We start from the raw sequence: 25,415 nt of genomic DNA on the forward strand, positions 1-25,415 counted from the left end.
ACTGAACAGGACCCCTATATTTGGTGCTTTATTCTCAGGTTGGATCTCCAGTGTCTTGAAAGACCCTCTCCTTCCTTTCCTGACCATTATTTGGGGGGGTTGGGGGGGAGAATAATCTGCTGGTCCTCTCTCACCTATCAGGATCTTCAGATCTTTGTCCCCTGTCTTTGAGGTGCCGGTTGGTTCATATCCACCCATCCACAGAAATATCTTCAGCAGAGCTAAAGCCCCCCAGTCTCTCTCACCCCCATTTAATAGCAGCAGCAGGACTGTGACATGTTGCCTCCCAGAGGAACCCCGGAGGCAGTGCAGTGCTATCCCACTTCATACTCAGGGCTATGCCCTACTGGCAGATTCTGGCCACATTGCAATGTCATTGGGGGTAGGGAATTATTATCTAGCATCTAAACGCTGCAGAATTTTTTGACTTACAAACAAGCTGTCTATATTGTTTCTGACAGTATGTAGGTCTTGTGACACATTGAGAGACTGCTCCTTCCAAAAATTCATTCTCTGCTGAGCAGACTGCAACCATTCAATTAACGTGTCTGAGTCTCTGTTGTAGCTATAGAAACAAAACAAAGTAGGTTAGCGGACTAGAAATGACTCAATCCCTTAGTAGAGTCTATAACACATTTCTTTTGTCCTCTCAGAATTGTCCTTCCATCCACCTAAAGATGTATGCTGCTAGCACTTTATACAGGTTTATACAGGCCAGGATTCCCGCCCTCCACCTCAGACAGAATCACTGCAGTAGCACAGAACTGATATATGACAACTCTGTTCTGCTGAAAGCATACACATGTTGATTGGAGAAATAATCAACATATTTATGGCCTGTGAAACAGCCTTAGAGCTTCTGAGTCTCAAAAGGCTCTCTTCCTGTATTAACCACACAACTGCATATGGATCTCATATGGAGGCCTGGATCATCTGTGAAGAGGCAATGTCTTCACACTGGCCCAGACACCAGCCCCTGGTCTTTGACAGCACAACTCCAGTGGGTACCCTCCATGTGCAGATCAGGGGAGCGCAATCTGCACTTTAATTAACAATTTTGATATGCAAGTCAGAATAGAATCCAGCTCACTCTCCTCTAGAGATGTCGGCCTTGCAGTGCCAATAGGAGTAAAGACGTTTTTATCATAAAGTAAGTAGATATGACTGACTACACACAGGGAACAGATCTGTTCAGTAAGAAGATGACATTTTTTTAAATAGTCACTTTTTTGACCATAATCGGACTTTTGTTTTCTACAAACAGATGCACAAACTCTGTAGTTTAATAACTTTGATCTCATGATTCAGGAAATATGGGTATTGACGAATATGTGAGAAACCCCAAATAGCAGTGGCTAACCCTAATTCGCCCTTGACTAAAAACTTACCTGACCAAGAGTTTGAGTAATGTTTGAAGTCTGTGCAGCTCATGGCCAACTTTTTTGGTTAAGGACAACCACAGTTCTTCTAGTTTCCCAATTTGGTTTACTAATTCAGGACAGCTCACAACAGTCATCAATTTCTTCCCTTCCTTCACCATCTGGTAAAGTCTGGCATGTTTTTCATCAATGTTTCTTTTGGTTTGCTAGCAAAGTATAAGTATTTTGCACAACAACAACATATTTTAAAAGAGAAATATGGCTATTAAAACATGCATTTTATTCTCACAACTGGCATTTATTTTATTTTCCGTTATGAAGAGCGGTCAGAATAATGGAGACACAAGTTATTTTTCATATTACCTTGTGATGTATCTTGACATGTCATGAAATAGCATGACATGGCTCCACCACATGAAACATAATTATTGTGGCCCATTTGAGGCATCTCATAATACAAATTCAAATGATAATCTATGCCACCTGTGTTCATCATAGTTAGTTCATGATTTTGATAAAGTCATTCCTTCTCAGTGCCGAATAATCTCATATCCATTTGTTTACTTTGGATTATGGACTTCTATAAGGGCATTACATAAATATGGAGTCCGAAAACACTCCTTTTTACACACAAAATATTCTTGGGTTGGTAAAAGGATTTATTTGCAATTAAATAGCCATGCACAAAATCAAGCAGTAGTGAAAAAAACAAACAAACAGAATGCAGGCAAACAGGGTCGAAGTTTACAAACTTGACTCACTATGGACACAAGCGTATGGGAGATCGAATACAACATACTCCCTGAAGAGTGCAAAAGCCAAGTGCTGGCACAAAAAACAATTAACTTCCACCACTGTTTTAGGTGGTATAATATGCAAATCTGGAACTATTCTGTTTTTAGTACATGCTGTGTTCAACCTAAAATCGTTCCTTCTCCTGACAGAAATGAGTCCAAGAAACAAACAAGCCTCTTCAGTAAAGGTAGGTTAGTCTTCCACACTTTCAGCCTCAGCCCTCAGAAGACAACGGAAAGACTTCCCAGGAATGGGGATCAGCCCTAAGCATATACCACTCAGTCTAAGGAGCACCAGCAGACAAACATATTAACGGATACATCATGTGTTTTAAACTCATTTATATTAACTGAAGAACTGTATCGTCCTAAGATAGGGTGCAGTTCTGCCTTCAGATACACAGCACTTCTCTGATATTTGGAACAAATTATTAAATGTCTATCTGCCTTTCTCCAGAAAACTAACTTTATTTTCCTTGGAAAAGAAGAGAATTCAAGGTGATTTAACTGTACTTCCCAGAATTTTGGAAGAGGTTGATAGAATTTTCACTACAAAGAGCAGCTCAAATATTTGGAAACACTGGCCTGATTCTCACCTCACATGGGTGAGAATTGAATCAGGCTCATAATCATTGTGTATCACTGGAGTATGTATTTGAATGCCAGCTTTTAGAGCAGCTGTAGGGACTCTCTTCGTAAATGAACTAATTGAAACTACCCCTCTCCCCGGTACTTTTAAAAGGTATAAAAAGTTTTATTTTCATATGGAAATTTAAGTTTGGGCACAGACTACAGTTGCTACCTTGGCTAAAAGGGAGATGAGAAGGACCCTGTTTGGAGGACATTAAGCATGTGCTAAGCAGATATTTCTAAAACAGTATTTTTGCCATATACAGTGTACCTTGATCCTACCAAAAAAAAGTGATTAAACAGAAATAAATAAAAATACCTGGAGAAGTGTAATCCTCTCCATTAATCTTTCTTCTGTCTCGTCTACCAAATTCACAGAAGGTACTGCAGAAGCAAGCGCCTCTAATTCTTTGTTGAAAGGTACATAGTCCTCATCAAATTCTGACCATTCCTAAAACACACGGCATATGTTAATGTAGTGTACCTCTTGTTCTATGCTTGTGCTAAACATTGAAAATGCTGATGCTTTAACACTTACATATTATTCTTAGTTCAACCAACAAAACAGAACGTCAAAACAAGAGTATAGAGAGAACATGTATTAAAGAGTAGCTTCTATGTGATCTGAAAACTGAGAATTCCAGTTAACACACAGGTGATTTCTCACTCAAAAACTATTTATGATTTTTTTAAAAAGAAACTTAGGTTTTTAAAACTTTTTTTCATTTTAATGTACTACTGGTATTTCTGTGCCACACAGGTCTTTATTCTCAGTCTGGGTGTTCAGAAAGTACCACAGGCATGTTACAGGAATTCACATTCATGCTGGAGGGAGGGACGGTGTTTAAATTCCAAATTTGAGGGGAAAGAGATGAATTGCTAAAACTGAATGTGAACAGTCGGTCACTGCCCTCAAACAGACATGGGTAGTAGGCAGCTGCTGGGCAGAGTATCTCTAGCATAGAAAGGGTTCCATTTTCCATACCAGGTTTATTCTAATCCATTACCTTTAATAAACTCTCTAAGTGTATGCCATATTGGGAAGCCTTTTGTTCCAGCGATCTGACGTCTTCCACCAGCTCAGTCCAGAATTTCTCTTTTTTTTGTAATGTAGCAGGAGTCACCTTCTTGGAATACGATTGCACAACAAGCATATGAGCGATGAGCTTGTGAAAAAAGCCCTGAAAAAACAACACTGTTACATGTTTCAAGCCTATTTTTCTGTTTTATAGCAAGTGCTCCATCAGATTCTTTGTATTACGTGAGGACATCTGTTGTGATTTTAATCATAAATAATAATGACACTTTGCATTCATTATATACTGTTTCATCCAAGGACTTCAAACACACCGATGAACCAGGTAAATAATATTCATTATTCTACAGTGATGTTAACTGAAGTAAGGAGTGGTTAAGGGATGGATTGGGGTAGGACCTTTTATGGGATTGCAGGGCTGGGGAGCTCAACTAGTTTGTCACAAGTGCAGTCCCTGCACCCAATGAAACAGCAAATGCTCCTTCTCCATGATCCCAGGAGCTCAGCACCCAAATTGGACAGGGAGGTGCATAGAGGAAGGGGACAAAGCAGATCCAGAGCGTGCTGGTCACATTGACACACTGGGCTGCTCATAGGGAAAGCTCCATACCATCACCTGCTCATCCCAGTGGCTAAAAGCTATGGTCTAGCCCAGAGAGATTTGCCCAAAGTCACACAGAAAGTTGATAATTAGTAGCAGAACGCAGGAGCCCCTATGCCCATATCCCTGCTCACTCCACTAGACTGTACAGTGTTCCTTAATTAACTTTACCACAGATTTAAAAAATACTGGCTATAAAATAAAACATCTTCCGGACACTTTGATACATTCTGAGGTAGCTCGAACCAGGGATAAATGGATCAGCAAACCCAGACCCCTGTTCCAAAGAGGTCCCCAAAATTGTGAGATTCCATCCAGGAGCAACCATACTTGTTTTGCCAGCTGGGGCGGAAAATGTTTTCAGTGCCGTCCCCTCCCCACTCACGTCCCAGTCCCCTGAGGTGACCAAACAACAACAGCAGCAAAACCCTTGGCAACAAACCAATCAGCAGAGTAGAAAAAAAAAAAAAGCCCAGCAGCATGAAAATGGCCTCTTTATTTATTGTTTTTGAAACCATCCTATCTATCTCAGAATATTTACTGCATTGACTTCAAGTACCTCAGACTCTCTCTTATGCTAGGAGAAGTAGCAATAACTACTCAGCAATGATATTTGAGAAAAGTCAGTCACAGAACGTCATACTCTGCAACGATTTGAGCCATGCTGCATTGCATGTGCTGTACCTTGTGATTTTCCAGGTGAGACTGTAAAGTAGCTCTACTTTTGGCTAGCTGTTTTGAGTCCTGAGCAAGCTTCTCTCGTCCAATGTCTACCAATTCTGCCAACCCACGAATCAAGCCTTCGTATTGGCTCTCGCTGATGAAAGGAGAGTTTAGTTCCATATACTTGGCTCTCAGAACCCCCCAAGTGTCATTCAGAACATCCTAGGAATTAAACAAAATTCAATGAGCTTATTTCTTGCAAGGTATAAACCAACATAGAGACCTGCGCGCACCATTTCTAGAGTATCATATAGCGCCAGATGGCCCTACACCTTTCACTGCTAAAGTGTCTTATTTTGAAGAGTCAAATCTTGCAGGATAGAATGTTGATTGCTCTGTATTCTTACCTCTAATTTATAAACTTCATGGATCAGAGCAACAGGTAATTGAAATCTCTCCCCATGATCTCTCAGTTTTGCTATTTGGGTCTCAAAGTTGTGTAGCTCCAACGTATATGAATCAGTTTTCTGAATAGAAGATATAATAAGGAATTAAGTGTAATTTTGCTCCTTTAGGTTTTACACTATTATTATTAGTATTATGATAGCAGTTAAAGATCGGGACTTAATTGTGCTAGGCACTGTACAAACACACAGTGAAAGAGTCCCTACCCCAAAAGCTTACAATCTAAATAGACAAGACTGACAGGGGAAACAGAAGGAAAGTGACTTGCCCCAGGTCATACAGTCAGCCAATAGCAGAGCCAGTAAAATAATCCAGATCTCCCAGGTCAGTGTCCTCTGTACTGGGCCACGCAGTTATTTTTACTAAATCAGTAGTCGTCAAAATAAAAACACATCACCACCCTCTGAGGGTGCAGAATTTTGTTTTCCAGTGAACACAAGAGACCTGGTGTAGGGAGTTCTCTGAAATAAGGGAAGTTTTAGATTCGTATGATTTTCAGATTTAGCTGGATAGGTGAGAGAACAACTCTGAGGGGTAGGCAGCTGTTGTATGTTCTGGAAAGGGCATGCAATCTGCCCTCAGTTTAACTATCTTGTCATCTTGTCTGTCCTTCCTTAGGGTCTTTTAAGCCCTTAACTAGGAGAAGGTAGGTTAATTGATTCATGTACCATACTACGAATGCTATGGCAATTGTTGCATTTGTTAACATCTGTTTATTAGGTATTCCTTATGTGAATACTTATACTGCTGGGGAGGTCTGAAATAAATACTAGTGTCCCCTCTCCCATAAGGGGAAGCTCAAGGGACATTCTAATTAAGGCTGTTACATATAAAGGGCTGTATTTTGTGCTTTTGTGTATCTTGTCTTGCTTCCTCTCTGCCCTAACCTGCCTGGCTGGGGTGACTTGCGCCCCAAGGGAGTCAAAGAGCGAGTGAGCCCTGTGTTTCAACTAGTGCCAGGACTGCAATCAAGCCCTGCTGTTGCATGGGGGCACAGTGTATGTGTGCGTATGGGGAGTGGTTCATTCGGCCTTCTCCCCCACATTTGCAGACCTGACAGCATGAGCCAGCCCTTAGAAAATATGAAATTGTTTCTCACATTTTAAAAACAAAACCACAGACACAAACCAGGCAATATTGTCCACTGCTAGATAATTTTGCCTTAACTTAGTATTTTGAGTTAATTACCTGAAGCTGTTCAGCAACATTATGCCCACGTATTGCATTCAAGGTTTGTTGCAGAGTAGATTTTTTCTCAATTAACTGATCATACAACATCCTGACTTCATTCTGTGAACAGATAACAACAGGAGCTAACTCAGAAGTGTACTCAATAACAAATGGCAGTGATAAATCTCATACAGTGAAAAGACACTTGAATGGTGATTCATCATGGCACTTTGATCACTCTTTTTTTTACATGCTCTGGGCTCGATGTAGGAATCACTGGGTGAAATTCTACAGTCTGTATTAATCATAGAAACATAGGGCTGCAAAGGACATTGAGAAGTCATCTAGTCCGGCCCCTTGTGCTGAGACAGGATCAAGTAAACCTAGACCATCCCCGACAGGTGTTTGTCTAACCTGTTCTTAAAAACCTCCAAAGTATTCCAGTACTTATCTATCCTTATAGCTACATTTTTTTTCTAATATCTAACCTAAATCTCCCTTGTTGCAGATTAACCCTGTTACTTCTTGTCCTACCTTTAGTGGACATGGAGAACAATTGTTCACTATCCTCTTTATAACAGCCGTTAACATATTTGAACACTTATCAGGTCCCTCCTGTCTTCTTTTCTCAAGACTAAACATGCCCAGTTATTTTTAACCTTTCCTCATAGGCCAGATTTTCTAAACATTTTATCATTTGTGTTGCTCTGGACTCTCTCCAGGTTGTTCACATCTTTCTTGAAATGTGGTACCCAGAACTGGACACAGTACTCCAGCTGAGGCCTCACCACTGCCAAGTAAAACAAGACAATTACCTCTCAGATTTTACATACGACACTCCTGTTAATACACCCCAGAATGATTTTTGCCTTTTTTACAACTGCACCACATTGTTGACGCATATTCAATTTGTGATCCACTATAACCCTCAGATCCTTTTCTGCAGTACTACTGCTTGACCAGCTATTCCCCATTTTATATTCAAGTTTTAGATTTTTCCTCTCTCAGTGAAGTACTTTGCACTTGTCTTTATTCAATTTATCTTGTTGATTTCAGACTAAGTTCTCCAATTTTCTAAGGTCCTTTTGAATTCTAACCCTGCTTTTCAAAGTGCTTGCAACGCTTCCCAGCTTGGTGTCATCTGCACATTATATAAACATGGGCTCCACTCCATTATCCAAGTCATTAATGAAAATATAAAATCGTACCAGACCCAAGGCAGACCTTCTGCAGAAAAGGACCTAGGGGTTACAGTGGACGAGAAGCTGGATATGAGTCAACAGTGTGCCCTTGTTGCCAAGAAGGCCAATGGCATTTTGGGATGTATAGGTAGGGGCATTGCCAGCAGATCGAGGGACGTGATCGTTCCCCTCTATTCGACATTGGTGAGGCTTCATTTGGAGTACCGTGTCCAGTTTTGGGCCCCACACTACAAGAAGGATGTGGAAAAATTGGAAAACGTCCAGCGGAGGGCAACAAAAATGATTAGGGGACTGGAACACATGACTTATGAGGAGAGGCTGAGGGAACTGGGATTGTTTAGTCTGCGGAAGAGAAGAATGAGGGGGGATCTGATAGCTGCTTCAACTACCTGAAAGGAGGTTCCAAAGAGGATGGATCTAGACTGTTCTCAGTGGTAGCTGATGACAGAACAAGGAGTAATGGTCTCAAGTTACAGTGGGGGAGGTTTAGGTTGGATATTAGGAAAAACTTTTTCACTAGGAGGGTGGTGAAAGACTGGAATGTGTTACCTAGGGAGGTGGTGAAATCTCCTTCCTTAGATATTTTTAAGGTCAGGCTTGACAAAGCTCTGGCTGGGATGATTTAGTTGGGGATTGGTCCTGCTTTGAGCAGGGGGTTGGACTAGATGACCTCCTGAGTTCCCTTCCAACCCTGATATTCTATGATTCTATGATTCATGGGACCCCACTAGACATAGCCTGCCAGTTAGACAGAGAATAATTGATAACTACTCTTTGAGTACAGTCTTGCAACCAGTTTTGTTCCCATCTTATAGTAATTTCATCTAGACCACAATTCCCTAGTTTGCTTACGAGAATGTCCTTTGGGGCTGTGTCAAAAGCCTTACTAAAATCAAGATATATCATGTCTACTGCTTCCCCCAATCCACAGCCCTGTCAGAGGAGGGAATCAGGTTGGTTTGGCATGATTTGTTCTTCACAAATCCATGGTGGGTATCACTTATGACCCTATTATCATCTAGATCCTTACAAATTGATTGTTTAATAATTTGTTCCAATATCTTTCCAGGTATCAAAGTTAGGCTGTTTGGTCTTTAATTCCCCAAGTCTTCTTAGTTCCCCTTTTTTAAAGATAGGTAGCGTTTGCCCTTCTCCAGTCCTCTGGGACCTCACCCATCCTCCATGAGTATGCCCCTAAGGCCCTCTGTATGCCAACTGGCAAAGGGCACACCCAATACACTGTTGTCAGAACACATAGCCAAGCAGTGTCCTGTAAGATATCATATAAAAACAGGTGACTTGCTGGTCATTAATATTATTGCATGATTTATGTCCACTTAGTGTGTAAAGAATTATGTATGTGTGCTGGAAATATGTTACTAAACTATGTTCGGACCACACAATTTGAGTAGAGAGGATAAACAAGCTTGTCATTGACAAAGGAATGTTTTTTCACCTGTTTGCCTGTATCTCCAATGTAAATTGAGCTAAACTGAGCAAAATTTAGCAAAGTGAGGCCAGATACAATGGAAGTACATTTACATCTAAGGTAAACAAAACGATTAAGCCAATCAAAAAAGCAAAATTGACCAGAGGATGAGGAAGACAGTACAGCTTCTACACCCTAACAGGGTCTGGGTTTACTTTGCAAAAATACATTTCAGAGGTTTACTGGACTATATGAAGAGGAGAACAAAGGGAACAGCACCCTCTGACTGTGGAGATTGGATCCTCTGGCCTGGCGTGCTGGAAATGCTGGTAACCTGATATAAGTGAAAAAACTGACTAAGCAAAGACTGCAACTTCCCAAAATTAAGTTTTAGTCACTAGAAATAATGTTTTGCTTTGTTTGTAACCATATCTGTCCGTTTTTCTCTTTTTTGTTCTTTATTAATAAACTTCTTTTTAGTTTTACTATAAACCATCTCAGTGTCGTTATATTGAAGTATAGAGTGAGTCCTCAGATAACCTAACAGGCTAGTGCGTACACTGTCTCTTTGCAGGCAGAGAACTTAATAATTTCTGTGAGTGTCCAGTGAGAGGGACTGGACACTACAGAGAACTACTTGGGAACTGGGGTTCACTGATCATTACCTGCAAGGCAAAATTAAGACTGGCAGTATTGAGGAGTTTGCTGGTGAATTGGACAAACTAGTGTGGTAGGGAGCTGACACATAGTCTAATCTCCAGCAAAGCTCACTCTTGCTTAGGTAGAGGGGTAACACAGTGGCTTTCGGTTCTGAGCTGCCCTAAGGAGAGCGTCATATTGAGTTCTTGAAGACAATAGCTAACAGTTCCAAGATTGCTTCAGCTAGTTTCTTAAGTAATCTTGGGTGAATTTTGTCAGGACCTGCCAACTTGAATACATCTAACTAATCTAAATATTCTTTAACCTGTTCTTTCCCTATCCAGATTGTGTTCCTTCCCCCTTTGTTGTTAATATTAACTGTGTTAAGCACCTGTTCACAATTAATCTTTTTAATGAAGACTGAAGCAAAATAGACATTAAACACCACATCTTTGTTGGTGTTATCCCCATTATAAGCTCTCCTTCCCCACTAAGTAGCACAACTACACTTTCCTTTATCTTTCTCTTGCTCCTAATGTACTTATAGAACCTCTTCTTATTGCCTTTTATGTCCTTTGGTATGTGTAACTCATTTTGTGCCTCAGTCTCTCTCACTGCATTCCCACATGCTTGCACTCTTCTTTTCTACTCCTCCTTAGCAATTTGTCCATGTTTCCACTTGTTGTAGGATTCCTTTTTGATTTTCAGGTCATTAAAGAGCTCCTGATGAAGCCATATTGGCCTCATGCATCAGATGAAGTGAGCTGTAGCTCACGAAAGCTTATGCTCAAATAAATTGGTTAGTCTCTAAGGTGCCACAAGTACTCCTTTTCTTTTGGCCTCTTACTGTTCTTCTTATGCAGGAGGTCAGATCAGAGGATCCTAATGGTTCCTCTTGGTCTTAAAAATCTATGAAATACAAAAGGAGGTACAAAATCACCTGCTCTGAAGAAAATGAGCCCCGTACAGCAGCCCTGTTGAGATCAATGATAAGCCTGCCTGAGCATGGACTGCAGGATTGGTTCCCCTTGTATTTTGATACAAGATCAAATATTCCCCGTAGCAAGGGAAATTTAGCACTGAAGTATCTACATTTATACTCAAACAGTGGGGACTCAGGAGCTTTGTTTGAACATAGTAAGCCAAATCCTGAGGCCTTTCCTTTGGTTTTGCTCACTTCAGTAGGAGTCTGCCTGAGTAGGGACAGATGAGGCCCATATATTTCATAACAAAAATCACAACACTGTTCCTACGGAAACACAGCCTTTTGGGGTTAACATTCTATAGGATCTTGGATATTACCCAGAATAATTGCTTTTATCTACTTGTCTTGGGTACTTTCAGAACATTTCACATCACTCTTTCCCCTCTTTCACAGAAGAATAAAGACTGTAATATTATGACACCCAGTACTGTGGCACATGCAAAGTATAGCAAGAAAAACACCAACAAGATACAGTGAGCATTACGAGCTAAATCTGTCCCCAGTGCATAGCCCATAGTGCCCTGGTGCCAGTGTAGACTGATCTGAGGAGAAGGAATCCTCCCCATAAGACAGTCTGCAGTGGCTAATGCTGCCTTCAGAACTGCAATAACTCCCACTGCTCCTGCACCCTCAACTGACAGAAGCAAGCCTCCAGCCCCCTCCTATATGCATAGCCTACTGCATGTTAGCGTGCAACAAGTGTCTCTGCAGAGGAATGACAACCCCCTGCATGGGGTCCCAGGTTGCTTCCCTCCTCGTTCTGCATACACATGTCTACTGTGCTCAGAGCCCAATGCAACTATCACTGTAGGGAGTAGGGACATGACAGGATTTACTCCTAGATGTACCTGAAATCTGCAATAAGCTAGAAAAAGCTTTTTCTGGTGGGTTTTTTTTTGCCCCTTTTTTTTTTTTTTTTTTAACGTCCATTGTATACTGCTCGTTTATAATCCAAAATGCATTAACACTAACACGTCTAATAGATACTGTGAAACAAGACATGCATTCAGCTGTACAGTACCTGATAATTACTACTGTGATCCAGCCCAGCTTTCATTGATTTGCTTCTAGAAGCAGCAGCAGTTTGAGTTAGTTCCAGCCGGGCTTGTAAGTTGTTAAAGCACTCGAAGAATACATCAGTACTTCCATCGGCACAAGTAATAGACTTTAAAAGATCATCCTTTTTATCTCTGATATCTGTGTGAAGTTTTTGCAGCTCTAGAGAGAGAGTCTAAAGGATTGAAAAGAAGAGAAGGCTAGTGAAAATGGTCCTTGTTAGAGGAAGATTCAACTTTTAAAAACACCAGCAGGACTCAGGTTGCTACTTTTACTCAAATATAATGGGCCTGATTCACCTTCTCCGTGTAAATCCACTGACTTTGTGGAGTTACTCCTGATTTACACCAGTGTAAGTGAGAGAGGAGACCTATCTATTTCACTGTAACAGGAACCCACTGATGCCCATCCATCTACGCTTTGGTGCGCTTACCTCACACAGTCCCTGCTGCACAGCAGCCTCTTCACTGGAGAGCACGCAGGTGTTTAACATCTCTTCCATGTTGTTCAAACACTGACTGATCGCCAAAAGCAGCTCAAAGAGCTTTCTGTCCAAATTTAAGGACGCTTCCCCGGCCCCATTTTCCTGGATGAAGACAAGTTATAGCATTTTTCAGAGCTTCCAACCAAGTCAGAGATGATACTGAGCAAGAACATTGACTAAAGAAATGTGTGTAAAACAGTGAAATATTATCTAACTCATGCTATTAGTAATAAACAGAGGTAGTAAAATACTGAATGGCTGATTTGGAAACAGTCCTCACCCTAACCTTTTATTTTGTACCCATGCAATATTGCAGACTCAACCGAAGTCAGTAACATGACCCGTTATCTACTGTTGCAATTTTGATGTACAAATGACATCACTTGTGCCAGCAAATGTTTGCATCAGGGCAATAGCTAATGTTGGGGTTGAAAAATGAGAAGCTGCTTCTCAAAATCCAGACCTGATTCCGCAGTGCATTAAGAACCTGACCAAAGCCCGCCTCTATAATACACTCAGTTTTGGGGAACATGGTTACTGACTAGCTGTGCTTCATCGTGCTAAAGCTATGTCTAGCTTTCTAGAAGTCCTTGTCATTTTTGGAATAACAGAGCACGTGATTTGTACCTGTGTCTGCACAATATTTGCTTCTTGGCTTAGATCTCCAAGCTGCATGGTGTAGGTTTTCAGTTCCTCAACAGTTGGGGTTCTAATGCTACATACAGCACCTCTCGGCAGAATATTCAGTTTTGTTGTAATCTAACGTTTGGAAAAGCAAATTACAGTTAGATTAATGATTCAGATTAAAAATGGAACCATACTGCTACATAATATTCTTTTTAAAACAAAAAATTAAAATAACACCATCTGGATCCTATGGGTCACATTTTCACTAACAGGAAGGAAGCTCACCTGCAAAAAGGTTTTCATACCTGTTGCATCCACAAAAACCTATTTTTGTGCACGCAAAGGTGCTACTTCGGCCTCTGGCTGAGAACATAGCCCTGTGAGTTTCAGTCTTTCAAAACTACAGGCTGCAGTCCTCAGTAAGGCAACCCCCCTGTTTACTTCTGTTTGAGTTCTCCCTGAGTGAGGACTGCATGTCCCAGTCCTTCACCACTCATGACCCTCCTTGAGTAACTGATATTGTCCCATGTAATGGAATCATTTCTGAGAACACAAAATATCAGCCTATTTGTAGTTACTAATTTTTTTTTAATACCAACGAACAAAATTGACAAAAGTACAAGTTATTCATGTTCTCACACAGTAAAAACCTGCAAAGTCATACTAATAATCTTCAATCCCTATAGCCCAAACTTTGGCTTTGACATACACCATGTACGTCCTCATAGAGGACAATCGAGTCCCGCAATGGTGAATGTCAGGACAGAATTTGTCCCTGAGATCATTGTTTGCATCTGCAAGAACTGGGCTTTAATTTCTATCTAATCATTTAATTAAGGCTAGGAGTTGCGCACCTAACTCCCCTAGGCTTCTTTGAAAATCCCAGCTGAAATAAAAAAAGACAGCATCAGGCCTAACCATGTAATACAAGAATTCATCTAGATGGCCTCTATGCTACTTATTACACTCACCACTGCAGTGACACCATCTAACAGAAACTTAAAGAAAAGCACTAATGACTACTCATAATGGCTTTCAAGGATGAGCGAGAGAAACAGTAATACTAAAAATGCCTGGTAACGATACCACTGACTACTATAAATCACGATTTCAATTGGATAGCTATGACACAGTTTTCAATTATTTAATGATGTTAAGAGAGACAATATGATGATACAGAAAGCAAAATGTATTCATTTATGCCTTTGCCGTATCTGAGTAAGGAGCACATATTAGAGGTAATAATTATTTTGTATTGGAAGGAACATAAACGAACCTGAGGGTCAGCAAGCTGACACAGAGGAGACTTCATCGTAGAAAACAGCTCTTGTTGTAAATATTGCCACTTATCACCAGTCTGGTCCTTTAAAAATGGACCAGCAAAGTCACTCCTTGGGATAGGTACGTTACTGCTGTGTTCGGGGAACATGATCATAAGAACAAGGAAAGATTAGCATATCAGTAGATTGTTACAACTGTGTGTATAGAATTATCTCCCTTAACCTACCCTCCTTCCCCACATATACCCACAGTAAAACCAACAGAATGTGTGAATTTAGCCTCACCCTTAATCACATTTTTTTGCCACTCCCTTTCCTCCCACTTTTGTTTTGCTTGTTATCCACTTAGGCTACAATCCTGTGAAGATTTACATACATGCTTAACTTTATGCATTGTGAACACTCCCACTGCCTTCAATGACTTCTTGAATTCAGTGAGATGACTCCAGCATGTAAATTTAAGCTTCTACTCATATCCTTGCAGGACAGGGGCCTTAAACTGTCAGCTCGTTGCGGGTAGGGTCCGTACCTCCACATGCCTGTATAGTACTTAGCATACAGTTGGCACAACAGAAATAATAACTAATAAGAATAATCTTCCTTCAAGCTTTCCCTTTCATTCAGTACTAGCTTATCACCAAATGTTGTGTTAAAGAGGTGAAATAAAAGATAGTGGGTTTTTTAAACAATACTATTATGATAGAGAAAAGCCTTCAGTGCATATTTATACTCCATGGCTGTCAGGTGATGTATTATTTTTAATTACCATCAGCATAACCTTCTAAGCAGCACCACAGACATTTAAAAGCATGGGAATGATGTAGCATACAGTGTTGGGGCAGAATGAAATGCAGCACAGCAGAAGGCTGAAGCTGTGTCTACACTTACAGTGGCAGGTACAGGACAGGCACTACATGTGTAGCTACATGCTGCAGTGAAAGGCTCCGGCAGCGGGAAGGGCTCCGACAGGAGTCTTTCCCCTCTGCCTGAGCTTTTGCCTGCTGCCAGAGACTTTCACTGCAGCAGGGAAAGGCCCCGGCAGGGGAGGCAGCAGGAGGCTACCCTGCTAAAAATAACAGGGTAGACAAGGAAGGCACTGTTTGGGTGGGTAGAGAGCTGTGTAGGGTAGATACCTAGGGGGTCAGGCATGTAGGGCACTCTATTCTATTCACTCAAGCCATGCCTCATTCTCTGTGCTTCTATTTATACCCATGCTAGCGGGGTGTGCAGTGTCTGTACTCTACACACTGCCTAAATGTAGATGTATCTTAAGGCAACAGGATACATAACTATAGGTGATAAGTGCATACATTGTAAAACTTTGGCACACATTTGGAATTAATTAATTGTAAAGCATCAATAACATGCCTGTAGGGCAAGTTTCTTCCAACTCAACTCAGTTAGAAGTTGGCTTCTGCCCTGACGTACGAGGGATTATATCACTTCCCAAACTCCCTTTTTAAAAATCCTTACTATTCTAACTCTGGATGTTCTCATTATCCATATAAGTGTCCAGTCCTTTTTTGAATATTTTGAATACTCTTCGCCTTGGTGATAACCACAGGCTAATTGTACACTGTGTGTGAAAACTTCTTACCTTCTACTAGTTTTAAATTTGCTGCTTTTTACTGTCACTGAATGTCCCCTTGTTTTTGTATTGTGAAATAAGGAGAATAGAGGTGCCTGATCTACCTCTGTATATAAGTTTTTGTTGTCATGCCTACCATAGCTTATGACACACAATAATAATAATTATTATTTATATTACCATAGCATATAGGAGGCCTAGTCATGGACCCGGATCCTATCATGGTAGGTACTGTACAAACACACTTGAGTTATGTAGCAATTTCAGGGGATACTACAGTGTGAATTGGATCTCCACTAAACTGCACAGCTTTTGGCAGATTTTTTCCTTCTGTAATTTTTTTTTTTTTTTTTTTTTTTGGCAACACACCCCTGTGTGAGAACCTCCTGTGCCTCAGCAATCCTGCAGACCATATGGTGTTTGGAAGACATGCTCAGTGATTAATTTTTCTATTTTGTACCTTGAATCTAACTTCTGAGTAGTGCTGTCATCAAAGTGTGGCTGCATTTTTTCTACATAAAATTTGATGAAGTCGACAAGATTATTTTGCTCAGTCAGTTTTAACGGCAGATTCTGGAAATAAGGAATAACATGAATGATAAAGTAAAGTGTGTAAACCATGTTCTTCTCAAAGGATGGTCTTGGTTGCTCACTTAACAAAAATAAATAAAAAAAATTACAGCTACCAAAACAAAAAGCAACTGATTATATACATGTGAACTACACATAACTTTATCAAATACATAACTTTTCTTAGATGATATAACATTATGGAATTGTTTTTAACCTATGTTGAGATCTAAAAGCTAATAATAAAACCACAGAAATGTAGGGCTGGAAGACATTTCAAAAGGTCTTCTAGTTCAGCCTCCCCATGCTAAAGTGGGATTAAGTATATGTAGGCCATCCCTCACAGGTGTTTGTCGAACCCTGTTCTTAAAAACCTTCAATAATGGGATTCCATAACCTCTCTAGTTGCCTTCACTGATGGCTATCACATCGGGGCAGGAGAACAGAGCATACTGTGAAATAATGGACCATATCTTTCCATTCTTATTCTGGCAAAACTCCCATTGAATTCAATGAGACTTTTGCTTGAGTATGAACCACTAGATTTAACCGTGTGTCTTTTAATTAGAAGAGGGAGTTGAATTAGAAATTCAGCAACTCCAGTCTCCAGTGATTCAGTCTGGATTGTTTACTTGAGTAATCTTCAAAGAGAGAGGGCACAAAAAGGGAAAAGCTGATTTTCAAACAGCAGAATCTACAGTGTTACTTACAGAACCGAGAACTTGAGCTCATATTTTTAATCTGCTAACAGTAACCTTAAAAGCCACTATGGGCTAGATTGTGGGTAAAATTTTCAAAAGCACCTCAATTACACTGGAGCCTCAAGTCCCATTTTCAAAAGTGACTTAGGTATTTATCGCCAGATTTTCAAAGATATTTAAGTGTTTAAGGTGCAGAAAGGTGCCTAGTGGTATTTTCAGAAGTTCCTGAACAGGTTCATCACGTGTTTAGGTGCTTTAGAAAATCCCACTACATGCCTATATGCATCTTTAGACACCTAAATAATTTTGAAAATACGGCCCTTAGGAACCGAAGTCCCACTCACTTTCAATTAGAGTTAGGCTCCAAAGTGCCCAAGACACTTTTGACAATTTTTTCCCATGCCTCTAGGCACAGCCATGATCAAGATGTGCAGCGTAAACTGCCCCGCTCCAGGAGTGCCCTTCGGAGGTACGCACCTCAGACACACCCCTCAAGGCTTTGTCCACACACAAAAGCTGCATTGGTTTAGTTAAATCAGTGCTGCTTTGTGTGATGACTCTTTTACATCAGTTTCAGCCTGTTAAGTAACACTCACTGTTCCCGCCCCCCAGCTCCAGGGGGGTAGTAGTTTGCTGCTAGCATTTACCAGGAGCAAACTACATCACCTCCCTCTCACAAGCTCAGCTGCACTGGTCAGGGTGTTGGGGGTGGAGCCAAGGCTCTGCCCATTCCCTGCCCCCACGCCCCTACTCCTGCTTACTCCCATGTGCCCAGACCCAAGGCAGGGTAACCCCCACAGAAATGCAGGGAGAGCTCTCCCTCCCTGTGGAGGTGTATAATCCAAGTCACGGTCTAGCCCTCGGAGTCAAGCATATCTGAACAAAGCAGATAATAGACAACTGCTCTTTGTATTTATGGGATGAGCAGCAGGATTACCTGATGCTGCTGCAAACCATTACGGCTGCTGAACGGTGGCACATCAGTGGTAACAAGGTTGGATCCTTTGGAGTTGCCAGGCTGAAGAAGTTCTGAAGGGATCCTTTCACTGTTGTTGAGCTATAAAGCGAGACAGTGTTTTGTGAAAGCTCTCAGAAGTCAAAAAGTGGCAAAACATATGTGTGTAATTTAGGGAAGAGATGTTATCATGACAGGCTTTGAAAAATACACTGGGGATGAACCAGGGATGATCTCTCAGAAGGACGGGACAAGGCTATTAGTTTAGCCTTGCTGCAAAGATATTTGTGCTGTTTCACCTGGGGAGAGCTTGAATTTATTCTCATCTTTCAGTAAAGTCCTTACTTTCATTAGTTCACCTCCCCACACTGTTGGTAGCAGAATTATAGGAAAGTGCGGTTTTAGAAGTTTCATTGACACCAACTCTTAACACTTTTGTCTGAATGAACTATGGCGAGGTGCAATTTATGCATGTAAAACTAGCTTCCAACTTCCACATGGTTCATATGGTCTGGAAGTTGTGTAGATTTTCTGCCTGGTGATACTTGTAGAGGAATGTTGGTATTCAACAGAAGAGTTTAGCACCACCAGTCCCTTCCCTGGCTACCACTACTCACCTTTCAGACAGTTCTGTTCCAGGGTAGGTGAGCCTGCAGCTGTCTTTGCCAATGCACCCACCCCTAGCAGACTTTCTTGAAGCCATCATAAAAAGAGGGGGTGGGGAACTAGCCCCACAGCTGTAACTGACTGCCAATAAATGAGTCAATCTAAGCAGAGATAGTCAGAGAGATACTTAGATGAGTATTGAATAGGCACAGAGAACAACCTATTCCTTCATCGATGTTGGAGATCCTCCAGTGGAAGACACAGGTGGGGCAGTGTGGGAAAGCTTGCATTGTCACTGCCCTTGCTATTCCTGTTCTCTGAAGAGAGGGCTACAGTCTTGGAATTGTCCACTTGGAACCTTTCACCACCAGGATCTCTATTATACATAACATTTTTTAAAAAATCTTAAAATATTTTTTTCATTCTCTCTCATTTTGGCTCATAAAACCTTGACCTCAGACACTGTGCTCTTTAAGCAAAACGAAATAATTCAGAGAACCACTAAAACCATTACAAACAGCAAGCTGCGCATAATTATACAGCACTGTGAACTAAAATGACAGTGACAGACATGCACATTCATTTGCATCCATCCCTTAATTTCACAACGTCTCTTATAACTAGTCCTCTGAAGCCCTCACCTATTACAGCACAATGTCTCACTCACAGGACTTCGCATAGTATTCAGGCTTTTTACCTGTTCTTCACTGTATTTGTCCTGAAGCATCACCTGGACTTTTTCCAAATTGCACTTCACATCCTTGAGCTTCAAGGAAAGGGCCTCTGCTTCTTTCTGAGGGCCTGCACTATCTCCTTGCTGCCTATCTCTGCAATCTTCCAATAAAGAAGCAACCTTTTGTTCAATCTCTGATAACATAACCTAGGAAATAGAGCAGTTAATTATTCATCTTTACCAGCACAACTGCCTAATACTCTAGTCACTGTTCACACTTCAGCCGTTTGCTTCCGGGAGCTGCTTGAGGTAAATGCTGCACGCCTGACCCCCTCCCACACCTCAACCCCCTGCTCCAGCCCTGCTCCGGCTCTCTGAACCCCTCGGTCCCAGCCTGAAGCACCTCCTGCACTCCAAACCCCTCATCCCCAGCCCCACACCAGAGCCTGCCCTCCCAGCCAGAGAACTCACCCCCTCCCCTGCCCCAATCCCCTACCCCAGCCCTTATCCCCTCCCACCCTCTGAACCCTTCGGTCCCAGCCCATCATCAAATATTTGTTCGCCACAAAGGTACTGACAGACTGTAATCAGGTCACCCCTTAACCGTCTCTTTGGCAAACTAAATAGATTGAGCTCCTTGAGTCTCTCTCTATCAGGCATGTTTTTTAATCCTTTAATCTTTTTGTGGCTCTTCCCTAAACCTTCTCTAATTTTTCCATCCTCCTTTTTTAATTGTAGACATCAGAACTGGCCACAGTATTCCAGTAGCAGCCATACCAGTGTAAAAATAGAGGTAATATAACCTCCCTATTCCTATGCGAGATTCCCATTTATGCATCCAAGGACTGCCACTAGCCTTTCTGGCCACAGCATCTCAGTGGAAGTTCGTGTTCAGCTGATTATCCACCATGATCCATAAGTCTTGTAAGTGACTTGGCAGTCAGTGAGTGAGGAAAGGAAAATGCTCTGGCTATATTAATACAGTACAGCATTTTTTTCTTTTCTTTTTTAAACTTTTAATTATATCCATTTGCAAAGCCAGAAATATTCCAGGAGTTCTATTCATGTTATGAGACTAATACTTAGAAAAATACAAAATCTGTTTATTAACTAATATATAAAGAGGCATGTTTTAAAAAGGAAGCCATTTCAAAATGTAGTTTTTAACCACCTACAGAAGCAGAATAGGATACCGTTAGGGCCAAATTTTGACTTCAGAGTTTATACGGAAGAAGTCCAAAATGTCATGGCTAGGTAAGGAACCATACTTGTGGAGATCATGGTCCACAAATCCTCTTCCCCTTTGACCTATAGGTGCAGGCTCTCCATTCCAACAGTGATAGTAAGAGCACAATTACAATGACACAGTCATCAAGATTGATTTGCTTTGACTGCATATCTGAGCTTGCAGCTGCTTTGTGCTACTCTCCCTTGTGCTACGAGGCCTTGTTGAGACCAGGAAAAATGTTGCTTTTTGAGTTCCAACTGTCAAATTTGAGCTAAATATTAAACTCTGACTATATTGGTATTAAATAGGGTTTATAGTGGAGTCAAACTAGTTTTCCTAGTTTATATAAGGCCCTGGTATGAACCCTGAGTGAATAGGCCTGTAGTCATTTGTAGTAGTGGAATCAGGCCCAGGACATAAATTAGCTGAGAACATTCTCATTGATTTAAAATGGGCATCTTTGTATTAGGTCATTGTGTTCCCCAAAGCTTGTCACTGCTGCAGATAGTGACAGAGTGAAAAGATCCACACTATCTCTGTGAAAAGGAATGAGCTATAGCTACGGTAGCATGCACAAATATAAACCTGTCCAGTTGCAGTGTTGAACATCTAGGTTCCATCTAGGAAGACCAGATAGCAATCGTGAAAAAACGGGACAGGAGGCAGGGGGTAATAGGCACCTATATAACACAAAGCCCCAAATACCGGGACTGATCTTATAAATCGGAACATCTGGTCACTCTAGCTCCATCTAATCCTGCAAAGACTTATGCAAGGGAATAATTTTATGTACATTGTCTTCACATTGACTTCAACTGGACTATTCTTACTGCAAGAGTGAAGCTCACACTTAAGTCTGCAGAATTGGGCCCCAGGGTGCAAAACAAAAATTTACATTTTAGGAAGAAATTTTAGAGCACTTTTACCTCAAAAGCCTACACTAAAATAAAATGGAAATGTCAAATGGTTAGCAAATTCCCTATTCAGTAAACAAGCTTTTATCGCGACTGAGGTCACTGTCTCATTAAAAAAAAAAACAACCTGCCTTTTTTTAGTGAATTTAAACCGGTGAACTTTTTATACACATTACACACATTGGGGTGGAGATAGCTCAGTGGTTTGAGCATTGGCCTCCTAAACCCAGGCTTGTGAGCTCAATCCTTGAGGAGATCATTTAGGGATCTGGGGCAAAAATAAGGGACGGTACTTGGTCCTGCTGTGAAGTCAGGGGACTGGACTCGATGACCTTTCAAGGTCCCTTCCAGCTCTATGAGATAGGTATATCTCCATATTAATTAATAAAACTATGCAAACCAAAATGATCTGTGTAAATTACAGTAAATCTTTCTTTACAAAACACAAATTTGTTATGCTGTAAATCCTATCTAAGATCTCAGATACTAAAATATACAGACAAGGAAACTGAATGTGTACAATATGGTTTAAAAAAAGGGAATTGGAAAAAAGCAGCTAAAATCAAAACCAAGTGGTTCCTCTTCACTACAGTGTACGGCAGAGTACGCAGGAACAGGAGCTGAAGCAGTAATTGTAGCTTTTATGCAAACACACCTATTGGGGGAAGGGTGATTGGTTTAGCTGGCAGCAGTGAACTTTGACCACTTAATCTTACCTGGCAATCAGCAAGCTGCTGTTCCACCATCTGCTGCATTTCAGGGCTCTGAGTTTCTGACTCCAGGGACACTTTAGTTTTGTCTAGCCACAGCTCCAGCTCAGCAACCTGTATCTGGCAGACATGGAGGATCTTTTCAGGCTCAGGCCTATTGCTATCCACTGTTTCCTTTGATTCTCCTGGTTTGTTCTGAAAGCACTGGCAAGTGTTTGTGTCAGAAGAAGGCGTGTCACCCTGAAGCAAAGGACATTCAAACACAGAAAATCTATCAGCGGAAAATGTTTAACTTTGGTATACCAAGAGCTATGAACCTGCACTGGCAGTCACCTTATTCCCAGGTTAAAACAGAAAGAAAAACCCGAACAACTACGCTGAATGATCATATGATCTGGTGCAAAAGGTTTCCAAGCAGCCAATTTGCATTTACACAGGTATATCTGAGCACACAGGAAGAACAATGACTCATGGTTCATTAACTAGCTATCCCAGAGGATAGGTATTTTTCTGTGAGTTCAATGCAAAGTGTTGTATTCTAAGGCACACAGAGCATGCAGCTGGGAAATACTTATGTGCTACTTTTAGGAGTTCAGTTCCAAATAAACTTTAAAAGCATTCTTTATTTAGGATGTAGGCTATACAGAAAACATTGTAGAGTCTTAACTCAAACCCACCCTTGAATAACATTTCTCTTTTATTTATCTTCACCCTAGGAGCAGCCATTAACATTCTGTGATAAACACAATTTTCTTAAGTTTTGGACAAGCAGGCAAATTTTCAAAAATGCATATGCAGGTCGGGGTTGTGCACACGCAGGCATAGACATGCATGTGCAAATCTCTAATTTTCATTTGCGAATCGAGTGCGTAAGGCAAGTTTGTGCAAAAGTACCTACATATGTCTGACAATTAGGGCCCTAATATGGTAGTGCAGGGGTCGGCAACCTATGGCACGCATGCCAAAGACAGCACGCAAACCGATTTTTAATGGCACGCTGCTGCCTGCCAGGTCCCAGCCGCCGGCCCCGCTCAGCCCGCTGCTGAACCCAAGCCGGCAGCCGGCTGAGCTGGACTGGGACCCTGGCAGGCAGCAGCGTACCATTAAAAATCCTGCCCGCCCCGGCCCGCTCTTCTCCGCACCCCCTGCGGCGGCAGGGTGAAGAAGCTTGGTCCTGCCGGCTGCTGCTGCAGGGCAGGCAAGTTCCCCCCCCACCCCCGCCTCTTCCCCCAGAGTGCTGGGTTCCTGCCCCTCCTCCTCTCCCTCCCTGCCACCGATCAGCTGATGGCCCTTGACAGGGAGGGGGAGAAGCAGAGCTGCAGCATGCTCCCTGCTCCGGGAGGAGGCGGAGACGAGGTGGGGATGGGGCCTTGGGGAAGGGAGTTGGAATCAGGGCTTATCTCCTCCAGCCCCCTGCCGTGAGCCGCTATAGGCAGGTGGCTGGGAGCACCCCCATGAGCCTAGCCCACATCCCCAGCCCCCTGCCCTGACCCCTGCACCCCCAACACACTCCCAGCCCTCTGCCCTGACCCTTGCACCCCCCGCCTTCTGTCCTGACTCCAGCACCCCCCCCCCACACCCAGCCCCCCCACAACCCCAGCCCTGACTCCAGCACCCCCCCACATACCCAGCCCCCTACACCCCATGCCCTGAGTCCTGCACCCTCCTCACACACTCCCAGCCCCCTGCCCTGACTTCTGCACCCCCCGCACATACCCAGCCTCTGCCCTGACCCCTGCACCACCACACACACCCAGCCCTCTGCCCTGACCCGTACACCCTGCCACACACCGCAGCCCTCTGCCCTGGCCCCTGCACCCCCCACACACTCCCAGCCCCCTGCCCTGACTCCTGCACCCCCCACACATACCCAGGCCCCCCCACACCCCATTCCCTGACTCTTGCACCCCTCACATTCCCACCCCCACCCCTCGCACCAAAGGGGAGCTCCTGCACCCCTCGCACCAAATGGGAGCTGCCCATGTAAGCACTCCACACCCAAACCTCCTGCCCCAACCCTGAGCCCCCTCCCTCATTCTAGCTCCTGGCCAGACCCTGCACCCCAACCTGCTCCTTCACCCCCAGACCTTTGCTCAGTGCACCCCTACCCTCAGCTCAGTGCAGAGAAAGAGGAAGAGAATCGGCTAGAACCAGGGAGAAGGTAGGTACCCACTCTGTGTGGACAGGGCCGGGACTCCAGACCGGCAGCGGGCTGAGCAGGGCCAGCAGCCGGGATCCTGGCTGGCAGGAGCCAGCAGATGGAACCCCAGATAGACAGCGGGCTGAGCGGCAGTGGGCTGAGCCGCTCAGTCCACTGCCAGTTTGGGGTCCCCGCCACTGGCCCCAGTCAGCCCACTGCTGGTCTGGGGTTCTGGCTGCCTGCCCCTTGCCAGCCGGTGTCCCGGCCGCAGGCCCCACTCAGCCTGCTGCCGGCCTAGGTGAATGGAACCCCAGGCTGGCAGCGGGCTGAGCGGGCCGGCGGTGTAAGATCAGCATTTTAATTTAATTTTAAATGAAACTTCTTAAACATTTTGAAAACATTGTTTACTTTGCATATGACAATAGTTTAGTTATATAATATATAGACTTATAGAGAGAGACCTTCTAAAAAACGTTAAAATGTATTACTGGCACACAAAACCTTAAATTAAAGTGAATAAATGAAGACTCGGCACACCACTTCTGAAAGGTTGCCGACCCCTGTGGTAGTGGAACGATAACTGTTTGGGCAGACACACCAACAGCAATAGTATGGTATTCACTGGCTTTTGAGATGTGAGTTGGTGGATGACAAGACAGGAAAAGTACATTGTTTTAAATATTACACTGTGTTACTTTATTAAATAAGTAAACATCACTTTTGTTGCTTGTCTCTTAAGTGGTCTGGAACATGGCCATTATGAATTAAACACATAAAAGCAAAGAAATCCTAATTTAACACTACACATCCAGGAACTGATTAAATATATATGTGTGCAAGTGTGCTTGTGTGTGTGCGCGTGCCTACACACGTGTGGGAATGGTATTAGG

General features: G+C 42.5%; 1 protein-coding gene across 1 annotated transcript in view; it reads right to left on the reverse strand.

Annotated features, from left to right (window-relative positions):
• SYNE2 (spectrin repeat containing nuclear envelope protein 2) overlaps window positions 1-25,415 on the reverse strand; it is a 265,942-nt gene that overhangs the window by 81,680 nt on the left and 158,847 nt on the right. The window contains exons 67-81 of the mRNA XM_037901108.2: window positions 22,392-22,625; window positions 19,558-19,740; window positions 18,237-18,356; window positions 16,489-16,601; window positions 14,437-14,572; window positions 13,161-13,292; window positions 12,483-12,635; window positions 12,015-12,224; window positions 6,757-6,858; window positions 5,511-5,630; window positions 5,125-5,325; window positions 3,811-3,984; window positions 3,123-3,254; window positions 1,389-1,585; window positions 433-565 (exon numbers count right to left, since the gene is read on the reverse strand). Of these exons, the coding sequence (XP_037757036.1) occupies window positions 433-565; window positions 1,389-1,585; window positions 3,123-3,254; window positions 3,811-3,984; window positions 5,125-5,325; window positions 5,511-5,630; window positions 6,757-6,858; window positions 12,015-12,224; window positions 12,483-12,635; window positions 13,161-13,292; window positions 14,437-14,572; window positions 16,489-16,601; window positions 18,237-18,356; window positions 19,558-19,740; window positions 22,392-22,625 (2,340 nt within the window). The remainder of the gene's footprint in view (window positions 1-432; window positions 566-1,388; window positions 1,586-3,122; window positions 3,255-3,810; window positions 3,985-5,124; window positions 5,326-5,510; window positions 5,631-6,756; window positions 6,859-12,014; window positions 12,225-12,482; window positions 12,636-13,160; window positions 13,293-14,436; window positions 14,573-16,488; window positions 16,602-18,236; window positions 18,357-19,557; window positions 19,741-22,391; window positions 22,626-25,415) is intronic.

This window comes from Chelonia mydas, chromosome 6 (assembly GCF_015237465.2).
Source record: "Chelonia mydas isolate rCheMyd1 chromosome 6, rCheMyd1.pri.v2, whole genome shotgun sequence".
NCBI classification, from domain to species: domain Eukaryota; kingdom Metazoa; phylum Chordata; order Testudines; family Cheloniidae; genus Chelonia; species Chelonia mydas.